The 24,662-nt window shown below is 33.6% G+C and overlaps 1 protein-coding gene across 1 annotated transcript in view; it reads left to right on the plus strand.

The window, feature by feature from the left end:
• The first annotated feature begins 1,786 nt into the window (after nucleotides 1-1,786).
• The window catches only part of LOC126810569 (uncharacterized), a 28,278-nt gene continuing 5,402 nt past the window's right edge, over nucleotides 1,787-24,662 (plus strand). Inside the window, exons 1-9 of the mRNA XM_050535714.2 lie at nucleotides 1,787-1,882; nucleotides 7,182-7,683; nucleotides 15,132-17,694; nucleotides 18,137-18,227; nucleotides 19,159-19,252; nucleotides 20,419-20,627; nucleotides 21,853-21,997; nucleotides 22,869-22,958; nucleotides 24,089-24,223. Of these exons, the coding sequence (XP_050391671.2) occupies nucleotides 7,204-7,683; nucleotides 15,132-17,694; nucleotides 18,137-18,227; nucleotides 19,159-19,252; nucleotides 20,419-20,627; nucleotides 21,853-21,997; nucleotides 22,869-22,958; nucleotides 24,089-24,223 (3,807 nt within the window). The 5' untranslated portion in view covers nucleotides 1,787-1,882; nucleotides 7,182-7,203. The remainder of the gene's footprint in view (nucleotides 1,883-7,181; nucleotides 7,684-15,131; nucleotides 17,695-18,136; nucleotides 18,228-19,158; nucleotides 19,253-20,418; nucleotides 20,628-21,852; nucleotides 21,998-22,868; nucleotides 22,959-24,088; nucleotides 24,224-24,662) is intronic.

A 24,662-nucleotide genomic window follows, 5' to 3' on the forward strand; every position in this document is an offset into this window, starting at 1 on the left:
AGGAGTAAATGATAACACTTTTCGCACTTGTCGTATGCGAGGTATTAAATTTCGAGGCCTGGCCTACCTGCTGTTATTGGAGGCCTTTGTCCTCTTTTTCTTTGTTGTGACGGGAGAGGTAAATGCTCTCTGCTGTCTCGCCTGGGACAAAAAAGGTCTAAAGCTTTTGATAAAAAGATGTAGGTAGGGATTATGAAACGACCCAAATGAAAGCAAATGCATATCTTAGTGTGGATGTGTATAGGAGTAAAGTGCAGGGATCTTTTGAAGAAGAACGTGTGATTATCTTTTGTATTCAGTGAACATTACAAATTGGAGTAGAACCCCCTTAAGATTAGTAGTGCATGTAAGTAGGTCTGGATACATAACGGAGTTGTATTTCAACGTCAAGTTTGTGATGAGACACTTCTGGTGATCTACGCATACTGCTGGTTATTTAAGAACGGATTCACGGAGAGTTTAAAATACGCGAAACAGAACAATGGATTATATGTGTTTTTAACAGAGGATCGATTTATTCATAATATTCTTCAACGAGGAGCTTTTGAATCATAGGTAAGCCCCCCCCCCCCCATCGCCCCATCTCTCTCTCTCTCTCTTGTTTTTGTCCGGAATGATTGATTGATGGCTTAATAATGTATGGCACGTGTCGTCATTTTTCAAACAAACGCATCAGACATCAGAACAGGGCCCGGAAAAGGACCGAGAATAAGGAAAAGGGGAAAAAAAATTGATAAGCTGAGTATCTGCAAGAAAAATATTTTTCGTATTGACTTCTTTTATCATCGCTGTCATGGTGTTATTATAATTATCAATAACAATAAATAAGACAGCATAACATAATACCGTGGAGCTACCGTGTAACATATAGTATACTATAAGTAGTGATTTATCGGTCTTAATGGCCTATATACATAAGTGTGTATTAAACAAGAACAGGTTTGTGTATTGAACGTAGGTTTATAATATACAGGTTTACATCAATATATGGATTTAGACTTCTACTCAGCTTCTGTGTCATCCACCGTAACACAAATATAGTAAACACGAAGTATTCATACTAAATTCTCTAACAAAACTATTAAAAGAATTTGAAAATCATATTAGTTTTTTGCACAACATTTGATATAAAACTCGAATTACATTTGGAAACCGACGACTACTTTATTTGATGATATTAATATTACATGAAAAAAAGTATTTTTAATATACACGTTGGTTTTTTTTCTCTTATAATTACCCAGGATAAGAAACTAAGTTTGTCATCTATTCCAAGAATGTTATTTGTCACCATATTTAAAGATTGTTTTATTTTTTTGTAAATTAAAGTTTTATTTACAGAAAAGTTTTGAATATATTAAGTGTTTAAAGGCCATATTAAAGCCGAACTAAGTTTTAAATAAAAACTGGAAATCATGTTTATATTTTGCAATACATTTAATATAGAACTCAAATTATATTTAGAGGCCGCGGCCTTCCCGATAAATGAGCGGGGGTGGGGAGGGATAATAATTTCCAAGAATAAGAAACAGAGTTTGTCATAAATATATTCGTAGAATATTATTCGTCATCAAACTTAAAGAATGCATTTTTTTAAAAAATAAATTGTTTATTTAAATTTGAATATAGTAAGTGTTTACAGTCTCTATAACAAAAGGCGGCAAATAAGTTTCAGTTGTATATTCCATAGTAGATGGTAATGCTATTTCTTTGATATTAGAGTAAACGACGTGCCGAGTAACGCGAACGAACGAGTGAAATTGCCCTGTCTGATCACGTGACGTCTGCCTTGGTTAGTGCATTGTATGGGTTGAAGTAACTGGCTGATATAAGCTTGGATTGATTGTAAATCACCTTTAGTCGGCATTACGGACTCGCAAAGGTAACGGTTAATGTTTTTATAACACCCTTATCATTTTAAAACATGAAAATAATGCACGTGAAGGGGAATCTATAGTTAATTTTGACAATGTTCTCCTCTGTTTACTAATAGGGTATTTCAATATGGTCGACCTCAATGCATTCGTGCTTGAATAGACATAAATACTTTTGGTTACATCTGACGCCCCAGACGTCTAGCTATGCATTATCACTGTCCCAAATGTGTATCACTTAGTGCAAATCAACATCGTGAACCCTCCTGTCAGAGTATCGCTCAGTTTAAATGTTTTTACTGTTAGCCAAAACTGTAAATGAAAGAAGGTCAAAACTGAGCATTTCTATATCATCACCAACGAGCTAAAAATAGCCACATGAACTACAGACAATGTCACAATGGTGAAAAATACGCCAGTATGTTTCACATCATAATTATATCCTTTATACGTGTCAGATTTGTGGACTTGTGTTTACAAGTATATTACATCCTCTACTTGGACCTAATGACTTCATTTCAGTTTTACAAGAACGACCTATATTCTATGAATATAAAAACAGACTATAATTCCAGCTGTCATTCTACACAGGTCGGTTTCAGTGAAATATACAATCTTCTCCCATTAACTATGTTGTGTTTCATATATGTGCTCTGAGTAAAAATTGAAGTTTGACACCCATGTGAACTCTTTTTTTTTTTGTAGCACTCAATTGCATAGTTTCATAAATTCATTAAACTCCTTAATTTGCATAATATCCATTTCCTTATTATTAAATTGATACTAATTAGTATCATCAAGTTTATCCTCATAAATTAATTATCTGCCCCCAATCCCTTTAAAGTTGATTAATGAGGTCAAAGGGGATTATAAAGTTCCATGGTAATACATGACCTACTGAATATCTAGACCAGTGTATATCAGATAATAATGCACAGTAATATTGCAGGGGTGTTTTCACATTCAGGAAATATAAACTGGTGAATATGAGATATTTCACCTTTGGTAACTATGGGGTATCACTTCATATTCATACCACCCTCACAAAGATAGAATTGTTATTTTATTTGGATCATGTAGAATCTCATAATGACTAATTGCATCCTGATGTTACTTGCCTTTTTTATTGGTTAAAGGAGTGTTCAGAGGAGCTGGATAGGAAGCATAATTTTGAACTGTGTAATAATGTGATGCCATTTAACAGATCTGTAATACCTAAAAGACCAGTTTTGTGATAAATAAAATACTACACACAGTAATTTGTAAAGTAATTGCATAAAAATTAAAGTCAAATATAATTTTAACAAAATAGAGAGAGAGAGAGAGAGAGAGAGAGAGAGAGAAAGAGAGAGAGAGGGGTTTAAGGTCACTTGACACAAACTAGGTCATATCGGGACTGACAAAAATAAAACAAATTTTATCACAATGCATAATGTTACGGAAGCATATAGGGGTCATGCAAAATTTTGTAGAAGATCTTTACATTCTGCGATCCTTGGATGTTTTCTTGAGATCCCAATTAGATGTTCTCCAGATCCCCTGATAATTTTCTTGAGATTCTCCCATCCTATGTTGACGATCTTGAGAAATATAGTTAATAAGTGTAAATTTCCTTGAGATCTTGTGTAAATCATCCGGGGATCTTGAGAAAATTTAATTGAGATCTCAAGAAATAAGTAGCCTATCTCAGGATCTTCAGAAAGTTTCACAGGATCGCAGAATGTCAAGATCTTCTACAAAATTTTTTATGACCGTATATGCTTCCGTACAAAGTAAATATGAATGATTTTTTAAAAAAGAGTAAGCTCTAGAAAACATCAGACAAATAATGAAATTTAGCTTGTCTTTTTAACAAGTATTTGGTCAATTCCATGTGAACAAAAATATAATTACAATTACATTGTTGTTTTGTCCGTTAAGAAATAAATCTATTTGCTTAATAATCCCATAAGAACGAAACAAGTAGCTTTATAAGAGAAATCTGGTGGTAAGGATACCCGCTACAATAAAGATTTCTAAATTTAAAATCTGTGCAGTATTAAGGCCTAAGCCTCATTTAGTTTCCAAAACACATACAGGACAATTCATAGTAAAAAAGATATTCTGTTAAAAATACCGTGTAATAAGAAAAACTACGTCTGTGAAGCTATATTTTTCATTCTATTCTTAATGTTTTAATCACTGTGAAAATTGATCAAAAAAATTGATTGTCAGTTCTTATCAAAATACAGGATTGACATACTAAACATGTTTTTGATACAGTGGTAAAACAAATTATTCAGCCGGCTGGGAATTCCCCTACTCGATATAGGTCAAGGTCATTTTTGTTTAGAAATGATTGGAGACGCTAATAGATGCAATTACATAACATTGACCTATATAGTTGGTTAAACCACACTAAAATAAAAGCGATAGATAAAAATTGTCTATCTATTTATAGGAAATCTCTTGATATATTACTAATTTTTTGCCGTATTCTGAAATAAAATTTACGTGTTCTGAAATAAGATTTACGTCATCGTCTTGTGTAACCAACTCTGTATCTTGATGCAAGGAACTTAAGATATATAACAGATTTGTTATTTATACCAGATTTGTTATTTTTTTTTAATAAAATTGGCATTGTGTAATTACTGCTTGTCTTTTGATGTGTATTGATGTACCGTATCGTACTGATATACATACCGTAACCATTGACCTATTTGTTGGCAAATTTTTTTATTAATCGATCATCAGAATTGTGAATAACAAACTAAGGTTTTTAATAATCGTGAATAACAAACTAAAGTTATTTTATAATCTTCCTTGCGTAAAAGCTATCATCAGTGATTTAACAAATATATTGTTTTAATATTTATTTTCGTACAAGGTGTGTAATAATCAGTGGAAATCCCCTTATTCTTAAATTAGAATATAGGTCAGTTAGTTGGCAGAAAACAAGCCCATCCCATCAGAATTTAGAGGACTCTCAGCACATGACTAGCCTCTTACAAACATTAACGTGATAAGAGTTTCCAAATAGCTCATCGTGGTTTTCTTTAAAAGTTGAAATGTAATGACGATTATCAACAAACAAATATTTTGTACTGTGTGCAATATAGACATGAATTTATTTATGTGTACAATAGTATCTTTAAAACATATCTTTATAAACAGTGAAATGTGTCTTTTTAAAGATTTATTGTTTACAGCGATATCTCTAATTATTTCTGCTAAAGAATTTTTGATTTTGTGACATTTGAGGTAACATTTTTGCTTGTTCCCTGGAATTTGTATTAAAAGAGGTATAGCTCTATGTTTTAGAACTTTGAAATATACGAAACTTTAATTTGAGTGTGTATAATGTGTTTTACATTCTATGTTTAAAATTTATTGTTATTTTAATCAATTATGTTCCAAGAAATACACAAACAGCTCTAAATCCTGAGTCCATTCGACACATTTGTTTATACGGCCACATTGAAATGTGGTCGTATATTGTCGTCGCCCCCGTCCGTAGGTCCGTCGGTCTAGCGTCCACTATGCAATAGTGGACGCTTTATAGGCTAAAGTTAATATCTAAATGACTTTAAGGTCATGAGACGAAGAACCCTATTGCTTTTCACCAATTTCCGATAATTACTGCCAGAGTTAAGGCCCTTGATCACTTTGAAAAATCTTGTGGATGCTCTAGAGGCTAAAGTTAATATCCGATTGACTTCAAATTCATACACAGTGTTTAAGGTCATCAGACAACGAGCCTATTGATTTTCAACGATTTCTGATAATTATTGCCAGATTTATGGCCCTTGATCACTTTGAAAAATATTGTGGACACTCTGGAGGCTAAAGTTAATATCCGATTGACATAAAATTTATACACAATGTTTAAGGTCATGAGATGAAGAAGCCAGTCAACGATTTCCAATGATTATGGAAATTGATAATGTATGTTTTGTATGCTAAATGTTAGAATAGGGCAGAATTAGAAGCCAAATGGGTTGTTAGATTTTAGTGTGTTGTAAATGTTTTCACTTCTGGCTATAGTAAAAGATATGTGACAACCCTTGTTGACTCCCCGGATGACTTAGCTGCTGTGGGCGTATGTTTGGTCGTTTGTGAATTGGTCTCTTTTAATTACTTTCACATCATCTTCTGGGATATGTTTTCTTTGTTTATTACAAATGGCGCTCAAAACCATGATTTCATAGAGTTATCTAGTGGGGTCGGGGGCACTTGGATCCACCACTGGGTGTGGTCTTTGATATTCAGATATTCTGGGCTAATCTAAGCATAGAATTGGCTGGGTCACTAGGTCCTGCGGAAAATTTGTGAGCCTTGACAGGGTGACTGGGTTCTATATAATGAAAGGGATAATAAAAACAAAGAATTTAACCATGATATGAGTGCCTTAAATAATGTGATGGCAAACAGAAATCATGTGAGAAATCAAGCGTAACATTTCCAAAATGCTGTATTATCTTTTACATAGTACACAGGTGTAAACACGATCATTTATCTATCACTTTGACCTTGTTATCAACATTGTTATGGTCTGTTTCTATGGTAATAAGACATAACAATAATGTAATCCATTGATGAAGGTAAAAATAAATCCATATAGTACATGTAATACACAAGAATGTTTTAACTTGATGTGAGGGTCATCTTTATAAGCATGAAATTCATATGGGGTGGGGTGAGACAAAATGGGGTTCCTGTATCTTGTCACAGAGACAATTTTTATACTAATAACACATTTTTGTAAATTATTGTGGATGGTGGTGTTCCTAGGGCCCCATCTCACCTAGAGGTATTACCACTTTCACCAGGAAAATAAATTAATTTTTCTTCTAATGGTATCATAATAATGGAGGATAATCAACCAAAAATTATTCTGAACTGAAAGTAATTAGTAAGTTCATAATATGAAAAATGTGTTAAAAATAAAAATAACAAAAAAAAAAATATTTCTCTTTTTTTTACTGAGATATGTCAATTAGAAGGTCGAATGGTGGTTTTCATGTGTGTTTTTGATGGTCTAGGGTAGGGGTGGCCAACTTTTTACAAACCATGCCCCGTCTACTTCAATAAAAACATATTAATATCACAGGGATGCAATACACAACTTCTAATCAGGAAATACACCACGTTTGGTGCATGCGCCGGAGGTTGGCCATCCCTGGTCTAGAGAAACAAAATTATAAAAGATTTTCAACTTTCCCTGTTCTTCGTACAGGAAAGCTGCTGTTTTTCTGTTGGTCCCTCCACAATCCAAAAATTCTTGAATCTGTGCCTGATCATAAAAGTTATTTTTTATTTTCACAGAGTGTAATGGTAAGGTGATGTGATGGATTTGGATGGTGCCAAGCAGGACACAGGATGGAGACCAGGATCTGAAGCTAGTCCCTGGCAGCAGTTTTTTCCCTACGGCCAACCTCCTGCATATGGCTACTCTTCACTGCCTGGACAATTATCAGCTGCTGGAGAACCTCTTGTAGCAGACCTGTTGACAAATCGTGCAGCAGCAGTGTCACAGTTGTTGCAACCAGGCAAATTCCATGGAAGTCACAAAGATGGTTTCCAATCTTCAATGCCTCGATCTCTCCCACTGTCTCATGGCAGCAATTCATCAGAAGGCATGCGTTTTCAACACAATATCAATACCATAAATCCTAGACCAGGACATTATCCTGGACAATCACACCTACCACATGGATTATCAAGTGATCTAGTACGGTCTGTGTCTTTGACACAAATAGATACAAAAACACCTAACATCAATTCCTGGAAAGATATACCTGGGATGAAATCATCTTCATCTTTAGAGGTATGTATTAAACTAGATATTATAACTAATTTAAAGGAACAAAATTATGATATTTTATATTATTTCTTTACCCTTTAAAATTTGATTGCAAAATATTACTCGATCAAAACTTATTGGAAAGATTTAATTAGTAAACTACTGGGCAAAAGAAAATTGACAGACTGTGTACATGTTCCATAAAAAAGAAAAAGACAGCTTTTATTTAAATGATGAATGTTTTATTGAGAAGAATAAGTTTCTGATTTCTGGAGCAAAAATCAAAACATTAGCAATAGTGTACTGGCCACAAGCCAGGGTTAAATATGGGGTCTATAGAGAGAAATGGGGTTTAATGTCACTCGACACAAACTAGGTCATTTCGGGACTAACATATGGTTTAATTTTATTTCAATAATTCGCTTGCGTGTAGGGGTCTTTAGCAGTTGGAGGAAACCAGAGGACCCGGGGAAAACCCACAAGGTTGGACAGGCAACCCTACTCCTTGTCACGTACAACCGGGGATTCGAAACCATGCCAGTTGACTCAATGACAGGCCTTATGATACAGCACGCACGTGCTAACCATTCGGCCATCCAACCCTCCTATCAATGGGGTCTAGATAAATAATTACACACACATGAGTCAAGGAGAAGTCCTCAGATAAGTCCTTATGCAGTCTGATCATTTGACAAGACACAACATTAATAGCGTGTGTGGCTGACGTGGGCATCCATACTTGCCAAAGGATGTCATCAGCTGTCTTATGAGGTCATTAGGAATCCTGTGCCATTCTTGCAATTTAGAACTTGCTCAAACTGATGTCGGTTTGCGGGAGGTGTCTGTTACTCAGTTGCTGATCAAGATGATCCCATAGGTGCTCTATTGGGTTCATGTCGGGAGAACATGCTGGCCAAGGTAATGTGTGGACGTTAACATTGTTCAAATAATCACGAACCAGACTCAACTTCCTTTTGCCCGGTAGTTTATAATTGTTATCAGACTTTGATGAAACTTAAAATAATGTTTATGTCCCAAAGCTCTCGATTCCTTTCATTATTTGCGCATAATCCTGTTTATTTAGTTTGTGGATTCCCTAACGGTCATAATTTTTATCCGATTTTAAAAAACGTTTCAATATATCATCATTCCACCATAATGAAGTTTGAATTCGAATTTTGGGAGGGTGTTGGATGGCCGAATAGTTAGCATATGCGCGCTGTATCATAAGGTGTGTCATTGAGCCAACTGGCGTTGTTTCGATTCCCTGGTTGTACGTGACAAGGAGTAGGGTCGCCTTCCAACCTCGTGGCTTTTCTCCGGGTCCTCCGCTTTCCTCCCTCTCACTGCTATGGTTAAGCAAATTTTTGAAATAAAATTGAACCATATGTTAGTCCCAAAATGGCATAGTTTGTGTTGAGTGGACGGTAAACCCCATTTCTCTCTCTCCCTCTCAAATTTCCAGAAAATCAAAACAAAATTGTCTGACAAAATGGCCACTCATTGTACGAAAATTGTGTAAAAGTATGTAATACGAAGGTTGTAGACCCTGTAGAGGTCACAATTTTTATCCAATTTTGATAAAACTTAAAATATATCTTTATATCCCACAGATCTCAGTCCCTCTCAATATTTGCACATTTCAGACCATAACTTTTTGGATTATGGCCCCTGATTGTACGAAAAATCACTTTGTTTTTTAGCTTGTTTTCTGTCCATCTCTTGCAAAATGTGTATCTTGCCTGACAACCACTGGTTATATTAAAATTTGATCAGATGACATTTGGCTCTAAGGTCATTGTAAATTCAGTAGCTTCATCTTCTGAAATGTTGGTTCAAACTATCAAGCCATTTGGCTAAAACTAGCGATGGGTTTTTTGCACAAGGCAGTGTATGTTTACTCTTTCTTGAACAGCTGATGGCACTTCACTCACATTTAACAAGGTTTGTTGTACTCTAGTATATGGTTTGTTATTAGGCAGTGTCATTTCCTAAAACAAAGTTTACTGCTTTTAGTTTTATTTTTGAAATGTTGACTGTATCAACCATATCTCAAAATAAAATTTAAAAAACACCTTTAAATTTCCAGAAGAATTTCCTCAGTAGAAAACACATTTGTGTATGTCATTTGAGTATGTCATGTGTGTTTTTACATAGATGTATTTTCTGTTACCTCAACCGTTGTAAATTCATACATAAAGAGTTACTTTACCTATAGATATAACAACTTTGTCTACTAATAGAACCATTAATTCCAGGGGTTGGATGGCCGAATGGTTAGCACATGCGCGCTGTATCATTAGGCCTGTCATTGAGTCAACCGAAGTGGTTTCGAATCCCCGGTTGTACCTGACAAGGAGTAGGGTTGCCTGTCCAACCTCATGGGTTTTCTCAGGGTCCTCCGGTTTCCTCCCACTGCACAATCAAATTATTGAAATAAAATTAAACCATATGTTAGTCCCAAAATGATCTAGTCTGTGTCAAGTGGACGTGAAACCTCTCTCTCTCTCTCTCTCTCTCTCTCTCTCTCTCTCTCTCTCTGTCTCTCCGGAACCATTAATTCTCTTATAATTAACATACATACCAATAAATGTAACCAAAATCCACTTAAACCTAAAATTTTTGGTAATAATTGGCATCACCGTCACAATTCCACGCTCAAAGCTCTTAATCTGTGATGATAAAAAAACAACTGACCTGTAAGTCAATATTACTGTCAAACTATTTAGCTCTGAAAAGTACCCTGCATGAAACTGTAATAAGGAAATTATAGAATGTAAGATTTAGATAAAGAGCTAGCCATTCTTGCTATAATAGTTCGAAAATAGATAATGTAAAATGAATAATTTGAAAATTTCATTCAAATTACTTCATTGCGAGCTAAGATATTAGCCTTTGGAGGTTTGACAAGACGTGTACAATAATTTCAACCAATGTACTGGTTGTTGAAGCTAAGTATCGCTCCGCCAATTTTTAGCTTAAATCTAAATATGGCTGAAATGTTCTAATCTATTTAATATCGGAGAATTCCGATGACACCGAGAGTTGATTATGGCCTGGATCAGTTAATTAATGTGTAATTAATAATTTAGAAAACATTTCAAGTCTAAAGAAAGACCTGCAGTAGGCAGATTTAGCTCTCGCATAATGTATGTTTAACTTACTTTTTACCAGCATATTAATTACAATTTTTAATATACTTGATAAAAACACAGTTACTTGTTATACACCAAACATGAAAATTGTATTAATACACAATTTGTCCAGCTCTTACTCAATGGGTTGAGTGAGTGCGCTTTGGAACATAAGGTCTGTCATTGGGTAAAGCGGCATGGTTTCGATTCCAAGCTTGTAAGTGACAAGTAGTAGAGTCGTCTTTCCAACCACATGGGTTTTCTTTGAGTCCTCTGGTTTTTCTCCCACTGCTAATATTGAAACATATGTTATTCCCAGAATGACCTAGTTAGTGATGAGTAGACGTAGAACCTGATTTCTCAATGGAGTTTTTTTCTAGGGGTGGGTGGGTTGGGGTCGGGTTTTGCTAGACAAATACAATAGAGTTTCAAATGAAACGTATAATATGTTATACTGTATGTTAGTTGATATGTACATTATGCTATATTAATCTTGTGCTAAATACGATTAACCGATAGCTGAATATTTTAGAAAAATGATTAGGATGAGTAATAAGCGTATTGTCAGGTTTCGTTGCTGCTCTAGTTTAAAGATTCAAACTGTTTTATCTGGTTGTCGACATGCACAGTTCAGGTCAGTTATACTAGTCATTTACACGACTCGTAGTCTTGTTCGAAATAAAAACATAGTCCAGATCATTGTCTGTGTAGTGTTATTGCACGACAAGCTATATCGGTAAAAGGGGATTTCCCATATCGACCTACATTAAAGCGCAGGCAGTGTTGACCTAATTGAAAATATTTACATACATATATGTATACAGCTGTAACAAATTAGCGTCTATTCTGCACCTTGTTGATTTAATGATAAAATTCCTATATCATCCATATAACTATCTATGCCGTTATTCAGTTTATATCAATGTCTTAAATTGATTTTCTGGCATAGCAGGATTAAGAAAACTAGATACTGTATTTCACGCAAATTAATGACTGCGCGTTCAGCAGAAGTTTGAAGATATATGTTTTCTTCCGTGAAACATTTTGTAAGGTATGATTCAGACGTTATATGTTCCATTCATTTTCCAAAGAAAATTAAAGAGAGAAAAAAAAGAAGAAAGCTTGGCTGTTGTATTGGCACAAACATAAACAAACCTTCATAAATGGGTCACACTACGTATTTGGGTGACCTTGACTGCTATCCCAGTGTGCCCGAATAAAGAGGGAAATTCCCACTTGACATGATGTAATCATGCGGTTATGTTAAATGTTTCTGAATTAGAAACAATCAAAAGTTAGAAAAATCACAGGCATATCACAGACATAAGTTAACCATTTCTCTTGTAACTATTATATAAAACAGCGAACATCGTTCAAAATCACTCAAGAGATCTGTTTAACGAAGACAACTAGGAGATAATTAGGAGATTTAGATGATTTAGATATCATAAAACTTTGCACATGGATTTTCTAGCTTGCTAATATGATGATATATTTTAAATTGGATTGCAAATAAGCATTATATTCAAATTTTTTTTCTGTAAAACTTAGGGGTCAGAATGATTGTTGGGAATACAAAGGCCCACAATAATTAGCTGACATGTTTCTTTGTGTCAAGGTCAGGATGTTTGTAACCAGAGTTTTTACCTCTATTTTAAGGATATAAACAATATTATATATTAGGAGGTAGATGTATTGGTAGCCTATGTTTAGGTTATAAACTATATGCTGTACTGTGTGCTTTTTCTCTACAAAATGGAGGCCAACACTTGTGTTTACATGGCCTGAAGCTAATATCCTTCTATTAATAACTCTTCATTTGAAACACTGTAAATACAGAAGGCATTTATAGTCAACCATCTCCCAGCTTTTATTGATTAATTTATCGCAAGTTAAAAAATTAATTATTCAGGCAAGGGAATGGTAGGGAATGGTGTGGATTGGTTGAGATAGTCAGTCATCTGCAGGGATGTAGCCATTGATCAATAGAAAGCTTTCTATGATTGCTGGCTGTCTTTGTTCACTCCAACAACTTGAGCTACTACTGTACTACACTGAAAACAAATCCCCCATATTTTACTAGAAATGGAGTAGATTTATACTGTCATGGCAGCTGCCACTTACTGGTGAATATTATGATTATATTAAGTAGATATTTTTGTACTCGTTTTTTGAGTAAACACCCAAATAAAATGGATTTTTTAATAATTTGACTTAATCCCAGTTTTCTATTTGGTTTAATGTATCTTTTTTATTATATTTGAGGAGATTTGAGGATTACATTACAGCACTCGATCTGATAATAGCAAAATGATAATGATGATTGTGTATTGGCAAATAATAGCCAATATTATTTTTTACGTATTGAAATTATTCAGAAATTGTATAGTAGGGTTAGTGTCTGATTGCTTAATGATTTAAAAAGATATTATGAGCGATTGTGAAAAAAATTATCTTTAATTTTTCATACAGAATATGATTAAATGAGACTGTATGAATAATTTGAGAGAGATTTGAGAAGCTATTAACTTACAATTTAATAGTTGTTCAAATTTTTTTGTAGTTTTCACAGAGTTTAAATTACCTGATTGTCATTTACATTTTACAGACAATGTATAATATAGTATAATTCTTCATTTTTCACAACTTAACTAAAACTATAATGTACACAAGAAAATAAAACAACGGTAGTTAATCTTCTAACTTGGATTCAATTGGATTATAAAGAGCCATATGTAATGGCGTTGGCTTGTTTATATGGTATGCAGAGGATGTCAAATTAATACTGAAAGGCATTTAGTGATCTATAGATTGTGGTTCAATTCCGTTCAGTATTTATGAAGATATGATGAATTAAGATCCCATCAATCTATGTTGTTCCCTGTGTAAAGAACCCTCCGCTATCTCTATGTTGCTTGAAATCTAATTGATGGACATGTTTTTAATCTGATTGAATTCTAGCCGGGAGAGTATCAAGAGTTCATTATTTTGATTTTGTTTTCTTAACTAAATTAATTTGAGTACATATTAGCATGGTTTAACCTGTGAGAAATTTGAAATTTTCTGAAAAATGCAAATCATGCACTGTAATAGGCCTATGTAAAGATAAATTTTTTTGTGGAATACTAGATATTCTGGTTGTATTCACATTCACTGTACCGTACATTTCTTATGAAAATTAATTTATATTACTACATTCATGACTGCATTTGAATAGATATAAAAAATAAATGGATTGGCTTTTATGTTCTTTTCTTTATAGAACTTGCTTTAAATGTCTATTTAAACCTACAATAAATCTAAAACTTTATCTATATAATAAAGGAATTTTTAATCTTGTTAATATAAGTGTATATTCTGTAATGTAAAATAAATTTAATATAAAGGAAGCTTTTATCTGTCATTGATGATAATATTGGTTTAAGCAATAAAAAATGTTTTTTAAGTTACTGGTCTATTCTATAATGTTATTGTATCCAATATCCATATAAGGAGATTTTTAATCTGTTATGTGATTTTGTTGATATATAGAGACTCTGTTCATAATGAAACAAAGTGTTTCTCTAAAGATGCATTATGTAAGAGCTAAATCTGCCCATTGCCAGTCTTTCTTTTGGCCTTAAATGTTGCATTGATTATTAACAATGACAAGACATAATCAACTCTTCAAGAGTATAGAATGCTCATGATTTTCAGTGGATTGAAAGAAGATTGTCATTTACTAATTTAATTGAAAAATGGATAATCAAAACTTTATTTACTATCTAAAATGGTAACAATGACAATCAAGACTTTTCTCCAAACAGCCAAAACTTCGCTCAGAGTAAAGTAATTTTACTGAAATTTTCAATATATTCATTTTTCATTATCAATTTTTAAAACTATTATAGCGAGAACTGTCAGCTCCTATCTAGATCTCACATAATGAATCTTTAAAAGAGTAAGATTTAAATAAATTAAAACAAACATAACTGTCTACATAAGATGAGAATTTCACATATATTTGTACTCTTACTCTTAAAAATGATCATTATAAAACTATCTAGTAAAGAACATGATGAGAGCATCATTATTTTATTTCTGAAATCTTTTAATAATACCAAACTTTTGTGGTCTGAAGCTTTGTACGGTTTGGGTCTGTTGTCAGTGCGCAGTGAGAAGCACAATCCCACAAATGCACATATCGAGTAGGGTCAGTTACTTGATTTCGTAGCTTTTTTACAGGTTCTGCCTTAAACCTAAATAGACCAGCACATTAACCTGATAGGAAAATTTGCTACATGTTAGTCCCAGAATTACTCAGTTTTATTAATATATTTTTATGTGATATATTTTCAGAATTTGAATTATGGTGGAAGTCTTTCAACACACCAGATGTATGGACCAAATGTAACAAGTACATCATCCTTAAACCATACAAGGTCATCCACAGAGCACAAACAGTTTCCGCAGAATATGATGGACACAAGTGCAATAAATCCTCTACATAGCTCATCATCGTATCTACCATTTTCAGATATTCCTCAACATAAATTATTTAATTACAATACAAATGGTGCTTTAATGAATGGAGCTATGGATGCTTTTAATAAAAATAGGGCAATATCTTCAGAAAGTATTAACAGTAATCCTTCTTCAAGAGGTTCCTTGCACAGTCTAGTGGACAATTCCATTGATGATACTGAAAATAGACCAACAGTCTCTCAGCGTGATATTGGTCTTAATTATTTCTCTCCTTCGGGAACAAGTGATAGCATATCACAGCCTTTAACGGCTGCTAATGTTTCTAAAAGTTCTAGTAGACCAGCCTCAAGATCTTGGTCACCATGGGATAATATGATTCGAAGTACCAACAATTCTCCTGCAACTGTACAAAGTACATCATCATCATCACAACCCCCATCTCCTATTATAAATTATAGTCCTGTTCAATCACCTTTTTCTTCTTCAACATCTTCTATTGGTCTTGCTTCTTCACTCGGTTCAGCAATTCCAGGCTCTCCTGCTCTACCACCATCATCTGAGGAGATTCAGAAGCTGAAACAGCAGCAGTCCAAAGATCCTTTTAATTTTCAAAATGAGATGAATGAATTTAAACCACCTGATTCACTTCCCAAACCATCGAAACCAGCGAAAAAAAAGTCAGTTGGTAAACTAAAAGAATGCAGACGGAAGAGAGGGGTGCTTCCCTTTCCAGATGTGAGCCTGGATGAAATCAATCCAGAATTAGCTAGAATGATTCGAGAGTCCAAGGCTAAAGATGAATCTAAACCTAAAAAACAAGTTCACTCAAGTGGAGATAAAAAACTGAAGTCAGTGTCAGCTCCACTACCAAACCCTCCAACTCTTTCAAGTTCACCCATTGATAAAATATCTCCATTTTTAAATCAGCAAATTCAGTCTGTTATAAAACCTACATCTCCATATGAATTTACAGATGAACAAGATACTTTTTCTCCAGGAGTCCTTCAAGATACTTTTAATGCGAGTATTAATGTTAATTCTAAAATGTACTCCATGAGTGAAATGCTGTCCATGACAAATAGCAGGTCAGATGCTGTGGATACCAAAAATGAAGGACAAAGTGGAGAGTTGAAAGTTAAGAAGAAGAAAAGGAAGAAAACTGTGGAAAAAATGTTATCCAGTTCTAATATATTGGAAAATTCTTATTCTGTGTTCCCAAACTCTAATACTAATAGTAGGCCTAATGATATTAATTTAACTCATTCACCATTTCAAGGCAACTTTCAAAATAGTGCTTCTACTGTTGATCAGAACAAAATGAATATCGGTATGCAACCAAAACATCTACCAGCTAATTTAAATTCAGATTTATTTTTATCCAAAAATTTGCCTGTGACGTCATCAAATAAAGTGCATAATGTGATAACTGATCCACTAAACGGTGCGGGTTGCAATTTGCAACGTCCGATCTTAACGCCGTACTATTCAACAGAAATACCACAGCAATCTGATCAAACATATCAAAGTTCAGTAAGAACAGGAGAATCTGAATTGTCAACACCATCTTCATTATCAAATTCTGGAACACTTTCAGGAAATTCTCAAGAAAAAAATGAACATTCACAAGCAGCAAATTTAAAAGTTAATCAAAATGATGTCTTGTGCTGTACAGATTGCAAATCTCATGGTGCTATTTCCCCAAATTGTCAAAATCGAGTCCACCTTCATCATGGTGACATCAATGGTACTATATCACACAGTAACGAAAATAGTAACAATTCTCATTTTAGTTCCTCTCAAAATATGCAGCAATTCATGGCAGCAAATTCGCATGTGAAAAATGGACCATCTATAAATAATAGTGCTATTACACATCTGAAAGATGATAGAAAAATTCTTAATGTGCTAAAAACAGATTCTTTTGAATCCACAATTAAAGACAGTGTTAATTTTCCCAAATTTTCCTCGCCTATTATTAAAAGTGAAAATTGTGAAATGGATTTAGAACAATATCTTAGTGGCTGTAAAGAACCAACTACAGAAGGTGCTCTATTAAATAATCTCGAAGCCTCTATCAATAGTTTATTTACAAAAACATTTGTGCATGAAAATCAAGGGAGAACTTCTCAGCATATGCCAGAATCCTCAGGACAATTGAAACGATCATCATCATGGCATGACATTCATGATATGAGTATGAATAAAAATGTGAATAATAAAGTGGGAAAGAAAAATCCTTTAATCGATCCAAACATCATACGACCCACAGGAGTTACAAAACAGCCTAAAGTGAAGAAGCCAAAGTTACATGGGGCAAATGGTTTGACAAAGCCCCCACCTGTGCCTCCCGGCCCCTTTGCATCTCCTGAAGAGGAGAGACTAGATAGGCTGAAGAATAATCGTCCGGAAATACCTAGTTGTAACTGTTTACCCAATGGTAAGAAATTATATTCTTTCTCAATACCTGAAAGACACCAATGCTTGCAATTTGTATTAATGCCACACAATTTAGAAAATATAATATTTGCATGCAACCTGATTTCAGTAAACAATTAATACCTGACCTCGACATTAACTTTGTAAACTTAGTAAACTAGGCCGTTAGCAAAAAGATAATCAATACCACAAAATATTCCTCCTTAAGAACAAGGCAGGTACTTTAAAGTTGTGTCTGAAACCTAATAAGTTTTGGTATTGATGCAATTCGTAAGCCTATTTTAACCATTTTTACACAAATTATTTAAAATAACCGATTGGAGAGCGTTGTCTAATCTGCCAATTCACCAGTTTCATTTCCTTTTAATCAGAAATTGGCCAATATGAAAAAAACAGTGCCCTGGTGAATAATTATTAATTTTTAAACAATTTTATTTATTAAGAAATGATAAATGAAGTAGAAGAAGGACCTTATTATACTCAGTTAGGCTCTGGTAAATCTATACAGTCTGTTCGTGAACAGTTAGAAAAACAGTAAGTTCATTTACATTTTCATTAACAGCCTGGGAACTTAAAAAATAATTTGAAATGTGGAACCCTTGTTGGGTTGAAAAGTAGTTTATGATATTTTGCCACTGTCACTTATAGTATAGGGGTTGTTACAAATTAAAGTAGACTTAAAATATCACATTTAATTTAATTCCATAGTAGTCATGGTGCTTATTTTACTTGAGGAATACAGAAAAATTATGTAAGTAGATTATTATGGGATTGGAAGGGTCAATTATTATAATTTCAAGTAGGACTGGCAGGTGAGCCCTTATTTAAACTGATTAGTTTCTACCGGTATGTAAGATATAGCAACTGGTAATATTTATGTGGGAGGAGAATTTTTTTCTTCTATGACTTTATTGTGATTTTAAGGCCACAATAGTAGCAATGTTAATGTTTCATCCCCCCCTCCCCTCCAAAAAAAACCCCCAAAAAAAACAAGATTCATAAATTGACCAGGATTAAGTGGAAAAATAGCTTCATTTAATGTCTACTTCCACCAACGTGATATCATTGAAAATGACCAGTCATCGTTCGTTTGTTCCTTAAGGCTTAACGTCCGCTTCCCTCTTGAGTTATATTGCAGACAAATGACCATACAGAAGAAGTGTTCAATTTATATATTTTCTCCTGAGTCATGCATAGGTTAATCCACTACACTAAAAGGTTAAGAGGTTTTATCCAAATCATCCAGCCATTAAATTAACCAGATTTTAGTTGGCAGAAAATTAATTGTATGGGGCTATCATGCATGTAAAACAAAATTTTTAATATGTTATTAATAGGTTAGATTTGTTCAAATTACATTTTAGTAGTTAATATAAAACATGGTAACTAATGTATATTTGGTTATAAATATGACCATTAAACTATGTATGGTACATGTACTTATACTTCCTCAATTACTTTTCAGAACTGGTGTATCTGGAACTGCTCTAAGAATAGAGAAAATTGTTTATACTGGTAAAGAAGGCAAGAGTAGCCAGGGTTGTCCTATAGCTAAATGGGTAATTCTTATTACTAATTAATAACTACCACAATAGATACATAGATATCAAGAATAAAATTGCATGTAGTTTCTTAGTTTATTCAGACTCACCAATCAAAATTGTACTGATTAGGATAACATGGGGTTATTGTGGGGAATCATTTTCTGCTGGACTGTTTTTCTAATTCATTCAGTCATTTCTGGGTATGTGTCTCAAAAAATGGTTGTACTAGTCCATATGTTTTCTGTTCAAGCAATCGATATTTCCCTTTTTGTGTCACTAAGTATATTAGAATCAAATGTCAACAGCGCAAGTTATATTCCAATACTGTTCCTCCATAGTGTTGAATTATCTGTCTGTCACACTTTTTGGGACACAAAAACTTTGCTTCTAATTGAGCTACAATGTTCAAACTGGGTGTAGTTGTTCATTGGGTACCTTGACTGAGTTTGATGGTGAGCATTGTCTGGTTAGGCTTAGCATAGATACACAGTTTCATTGGTCAAGACTTTGGGACACAATAACTCTGTTTTGAACTGAGCTAGAATGGTTAGACCTGGTGTGGTGTTAAATAGGTGAATGTCTTAACAGGGTTCAGTGGTGAGCATTTTCTGCTTGGGCTAACTAAGCCATCTGTTCAATACACTTTTTGGAACACAATACTCTGCTTGTAATTGAGGTAGAATGTTCAAACTTGGTGTAGATATTAATTGATTGAGTTCAATATTGATGACTTTCAGTTAAGGCTTAGCAGAGACAAGCAATTTGATTGGCGAGACTTAAGATCACAATAACTCTACTTTGAATTAAGTAGGGAGTGTTTAAGCTTCAAGTGTAGTTTCATTATACATACCTTGACTGCGTTCCATAATTAACAATTTCTGCTCAGGTTAACAGTGAAAAACAGTTTTATTAATAGATGCATCATAAAAAAGATAAATGTGCAATGGGTGTCGACTATTATTTTGGGATTGAGTGGGGGATATCGGCCTCACTGTTGGCATGTTATTCAAATATAGATGTTTGTGTCTAGTTAAAATCTAAGAAATAAAAGCACAATTCCATGACATAAAGTAAGTTCAAATATATAGGTAAGTTATGTTACTATACATTTGTTTTATTATCTAAAACTAGGAACATCACTGCTAATATTTTATTGCTAATCTTTCATGTAACTTTTACAGATTATTAGAAGATCAGGCCCAGAGGAAAAATATTTATGTGTTGTGAAGCATAGAAAACAACATTTCTGTGATTCTACATTTATTGTGGTAGTTTTAGTAGCATGGGAAGGAGTACCATCTGACACAGCCAATGACCTTTACTCGCATTTAGTGGGATCACTAACTAAAAATGGTTTTGAAACAGACCGACGATGTGGTACCAATGAGAAGTAAATATAATGTTTCATAGCCATTATTACATATAGAATCATTTTTATACGCCCACATGGAAATGTGGTCGTATATTGCCGTCACTCCCGCTCGTATGTATGCCTGTCCGTACGTACATACATCGTCCACAATTTGAAATTGATATATGTTGTTTCCATCAGTGAGTTGAAGAAGCCTATTTAATTTAAATAATTTCCATTAATTTATGGCCCTTGTTCCTCTTTGTTGATCCTTGTGAATGCTTCAACGACAAAAGTTATCATCCGATCTCTATGAAAGTTATATGCATTATTTAGATTAGTGAAACGAAGATGCCTATTGAATTTCAACAATTTCCATTAATTACGTCTAGAGTTATGGCCCTTGTTTCACTTTATTGAACCTTGTGTACGCTCTAACAACAACAGTTTTTATCCGATCTGTATGAAATTTATATGCATCATTTAGATTAGTGATATATTGATAAATCTATTGAATTTCAGCAATTTCTGTTAATGTCTTCCAGAGTTATGGCCCTTGTTTCACCTTATGAACGCTCGAATGACAAAAGTTATCATCAGATTTTTATGAAATTTATATGCATCATTTAAATTAGTAAAACAAGGAATCATTGAATTTCAACAATTTCCGTTAATTTCTTTTGGAGTTATGGCCCTTGTTTCACTTTGTGAACGCTCTAACAACAAAAGTTGTATACGATCTGTATAATATTTATACGCATCATTTAAATTAGTGACATGAAGAATACTTTTGAATTTCAGCAATTTCCAATAATTAAGTATAGAGTTATTGCCCTTGTTTAACTTTGTTGAACCTTGTGATGACTAAAGTTATCATCTGATCTTTATGAAATTTAAATGCATCTTTTAAATTAGTGAATGAAGACTCCTCGGATGACAAAAGTTATCATCAGATCTGTTGCCGAATGGTTAGCGCGTGCACGCTGTATCATAAGGTCTGTCATTGAGTCAACTGGCATGGTTTTGATTGTACGTGACAAGGAGTAGGGTCGCCTGTCCAACCTCGTGGTTTTCTTCAGGTCCTCCGGTTTCCTCCCACTGCTAAAGACCCCTATGCACAAGCGAATTATTGAAATAAAATTGAACCATATGTTAGTCCCGAAATGACCTAGTTTGTGTCCAGTGTACTTTAAACCCCATCTCTCTCTCTCTCTCTCTCTCTCTCTGACATATAATAAATATTTTGTCTAAATATTTTTTTTAGAAAAACTTGTGCATGTCAAGGAGTGGATCTGGTAAGAAAAGGAGCATCTTTTTCATTTGGTTGTTCATGGAGTATGTACTTTAATGGGTGTAAATTTGCTAGAAGTCGTGAAGTACGAAAATTTAAACTTAAAGATACTTCTAAGGTAAGAATTGTTTTTTGCTTTATATCAGAAAACATATTGGCAGGCAGAATCGACATATAAAACTTTGTTAAAAGGGGATGGAGAATGTTGGTTCCTATATATTTTATGTTTACATAGGGCCTACTTCATTTGGCTGGGGGTCACACTGGACTTAAATGTCCTGGTTTTAAATACTGGCGTGAGCGTCTAAGAACTGTCAAGGTTCCTCAAACTAGGCCTTTACATGTCAGGCGTAGTGCCTGCTAGGTTGACAAAGAAAGTTTGCCTGGAGGTACAAATGATACACATGTACATAAAAGAGCTCTTGACAGTTGGCAATTAAGAAGGGTAGGTGGAAATGCTGCTGTCCATTCAAAATTGTCTTAATGACCAAGATATTGTGTTGCAGATACATTAAACCCCATTCCATTCAAATCGTTTTTGCTGGAGTGATTTTGAAGGTTCTACACAAGACTGATAATACTACTAGCATAGAGTGCTATTTTTTAGCACATGCCTCTTGGGAATAATGATATTAATCCCTTGCAACTACAATATTGCCAAAGATAAATGTCTAAAAAGGAATATCAGTCAAATAAATAATTGTTCAATTCCATTAATATAAACAAGCCAGCACCAAAATTAGATATTTTCCTAAGAATGCAAATGATGATCAGCAGGTTTAAGCAGTATAGTTTAGATTTTATTGCAGAGAATGCAATATTTTGTTTGTAGAGTAGGTTTCTGATAATTGTTCTGATACAACACATTTGAAAATACCCATTTTTAAATGAATATTTTCCAAATTAAGTAGTTTGCATTGTCTCTTCTTTAAAATGGGCTAAAGGGGGCTAATAACTTTTTAATAAATTTTAAACATTCTGTTCATTAGGAAGAAGAATTAGATGCAAAACTTCAATCTTTAGCATCGGTTGTTGGCCCACTGTATGAAACAGTTGCACCTAAAGCACATGGAAATCAAGTAAGTTATTCTTAGAGAACAATATTGGTGTCAGCCATTATCACATATGTGATAGAACTGGTGAAACACATTTCAAATATAATTTTATCACAGAGATCATTGCAACGATTGATGCGTAACGAAGATTTGAAGAAACGGAAGTGACGCAAAAAATGGAAAACAAAGGTTATCCTTTTATATAACTGACTGCTTGATCATTTGTGCTGTCTAGAATTGACTACTGCAATGCCATACTTTCTAGAGTTACTGAAGAACATATTCCAAAGTTGCAAAGGATCCAAAATCACGCGCCACACATTGTAACTAAAACAAGATCATAATCACACATCACTACCATCTTAAATAATCTCCACTGGCTCAGGGTGCGGAGAGAATTAACTTTAAAATTTTATCACTAACATACAAAACATTAAATAAAACAGCACCAAGATATCTTCATAATCTCTTGATTCACTACAAAACAAAAAGGTCATTGAGATCTGAGAGTAAACTATTGTTATATGAAGAAATTTGGTTCAAGGACTTTTCAGTACAATGCATCATTTCTATGGAATTCGCTGCCACCTTCCATTCGAAAATGTGAAACATCGTCTATCTTCAAATCAAGTGTGAGAACCTGACTGTTTAATCACTATGATTAACCAACACTTATCCTCTCACAGTCTTATATAACAACTTCATTCAGTTATATAAAGGATAACTCTTGTTTTCCATTTTTTGCATCACTTCCGTTTCTTGAAATTTTAATTACACATGTATTGTAGCAATGATCCCTATGTTAAAATTATATTTGGAATGTGTTAAACCAGTTCTATCATATGTGATAATGAATGATACCAATATTGTCCTTTAACATCAATAAATCTTTAGCAAATATGGGTTAGCATTTGAAACAACAATCATTATGTTGTGGATATTTCCATTTGGAATAATGACTAGACTATATATCATTTAATTAAGCATGTGAGTTTCAAACAGTCTAAAATCTGGTTAATGGATTACGAGTATAGCTTGCTTCTCACCTTTGATGTTATATTTTGAGTTATTTATACAAACTGGGTTTGATTTTGCACAATGGAGGAGATTGTACTAAGGGAGATAATTCTAATTTAATATTACTCTCTTTCCAGTGTGAATTTAAAGACGGTAAAGAATGTAGACTGGGAAAAAATGAATTAAAACCTTTCTCCGGTGTTACAGCTTGTGTGGATTTTTGTGCTCATGCTCATAAAGATCTTCATAATATGAATAATGGCAGTACAGTGGTAGGTTTATATTAGCTTTAACTTAATGAATTGTATGCAAGAAAATAAATGTACCGGTAATATAATATGAATAATAATATTAGACTCATCTAATTATAAAAAAATCAAAAGAATAACCTAAAGCATTTTGCATAGATAGGTTTTAATGTGCATCTACGACTTTAAATGTCTGATTCTCAGCAGATTTCTCTCAGATGCTGCATACAATCTAATTTAAACGTCCCCAATGTATTTGTTTAGTCAAATACTGTCAAATTCAAATTTTGTTAAAAGGATACCAATGTCCCTATAAAGATTTATTTCTTTGAATATTGTTGAAGAATGTATCTGTTTTTAATTGATCTCTAACATAAGAATCTTATTAAGTATATACTAATTAATACTTGAAAACTTATATTATTAGAAGAAATTTATTACCTCTGAATACTTCTTATTTTTT

This window comes from Patella vulgata, chromosome 2, assembly GCF_932274485.2.
Source record: "Patella vulgata chromosome 2, xgPatVulg1.2, whole genome shotgun sequence".
Classification (NCBI taxonomy): domain Eukaryota; kingdom Metazoa; phylum Mollusca; class Gastropoda; family Patellidae; genus Patella; species Patella vulgata.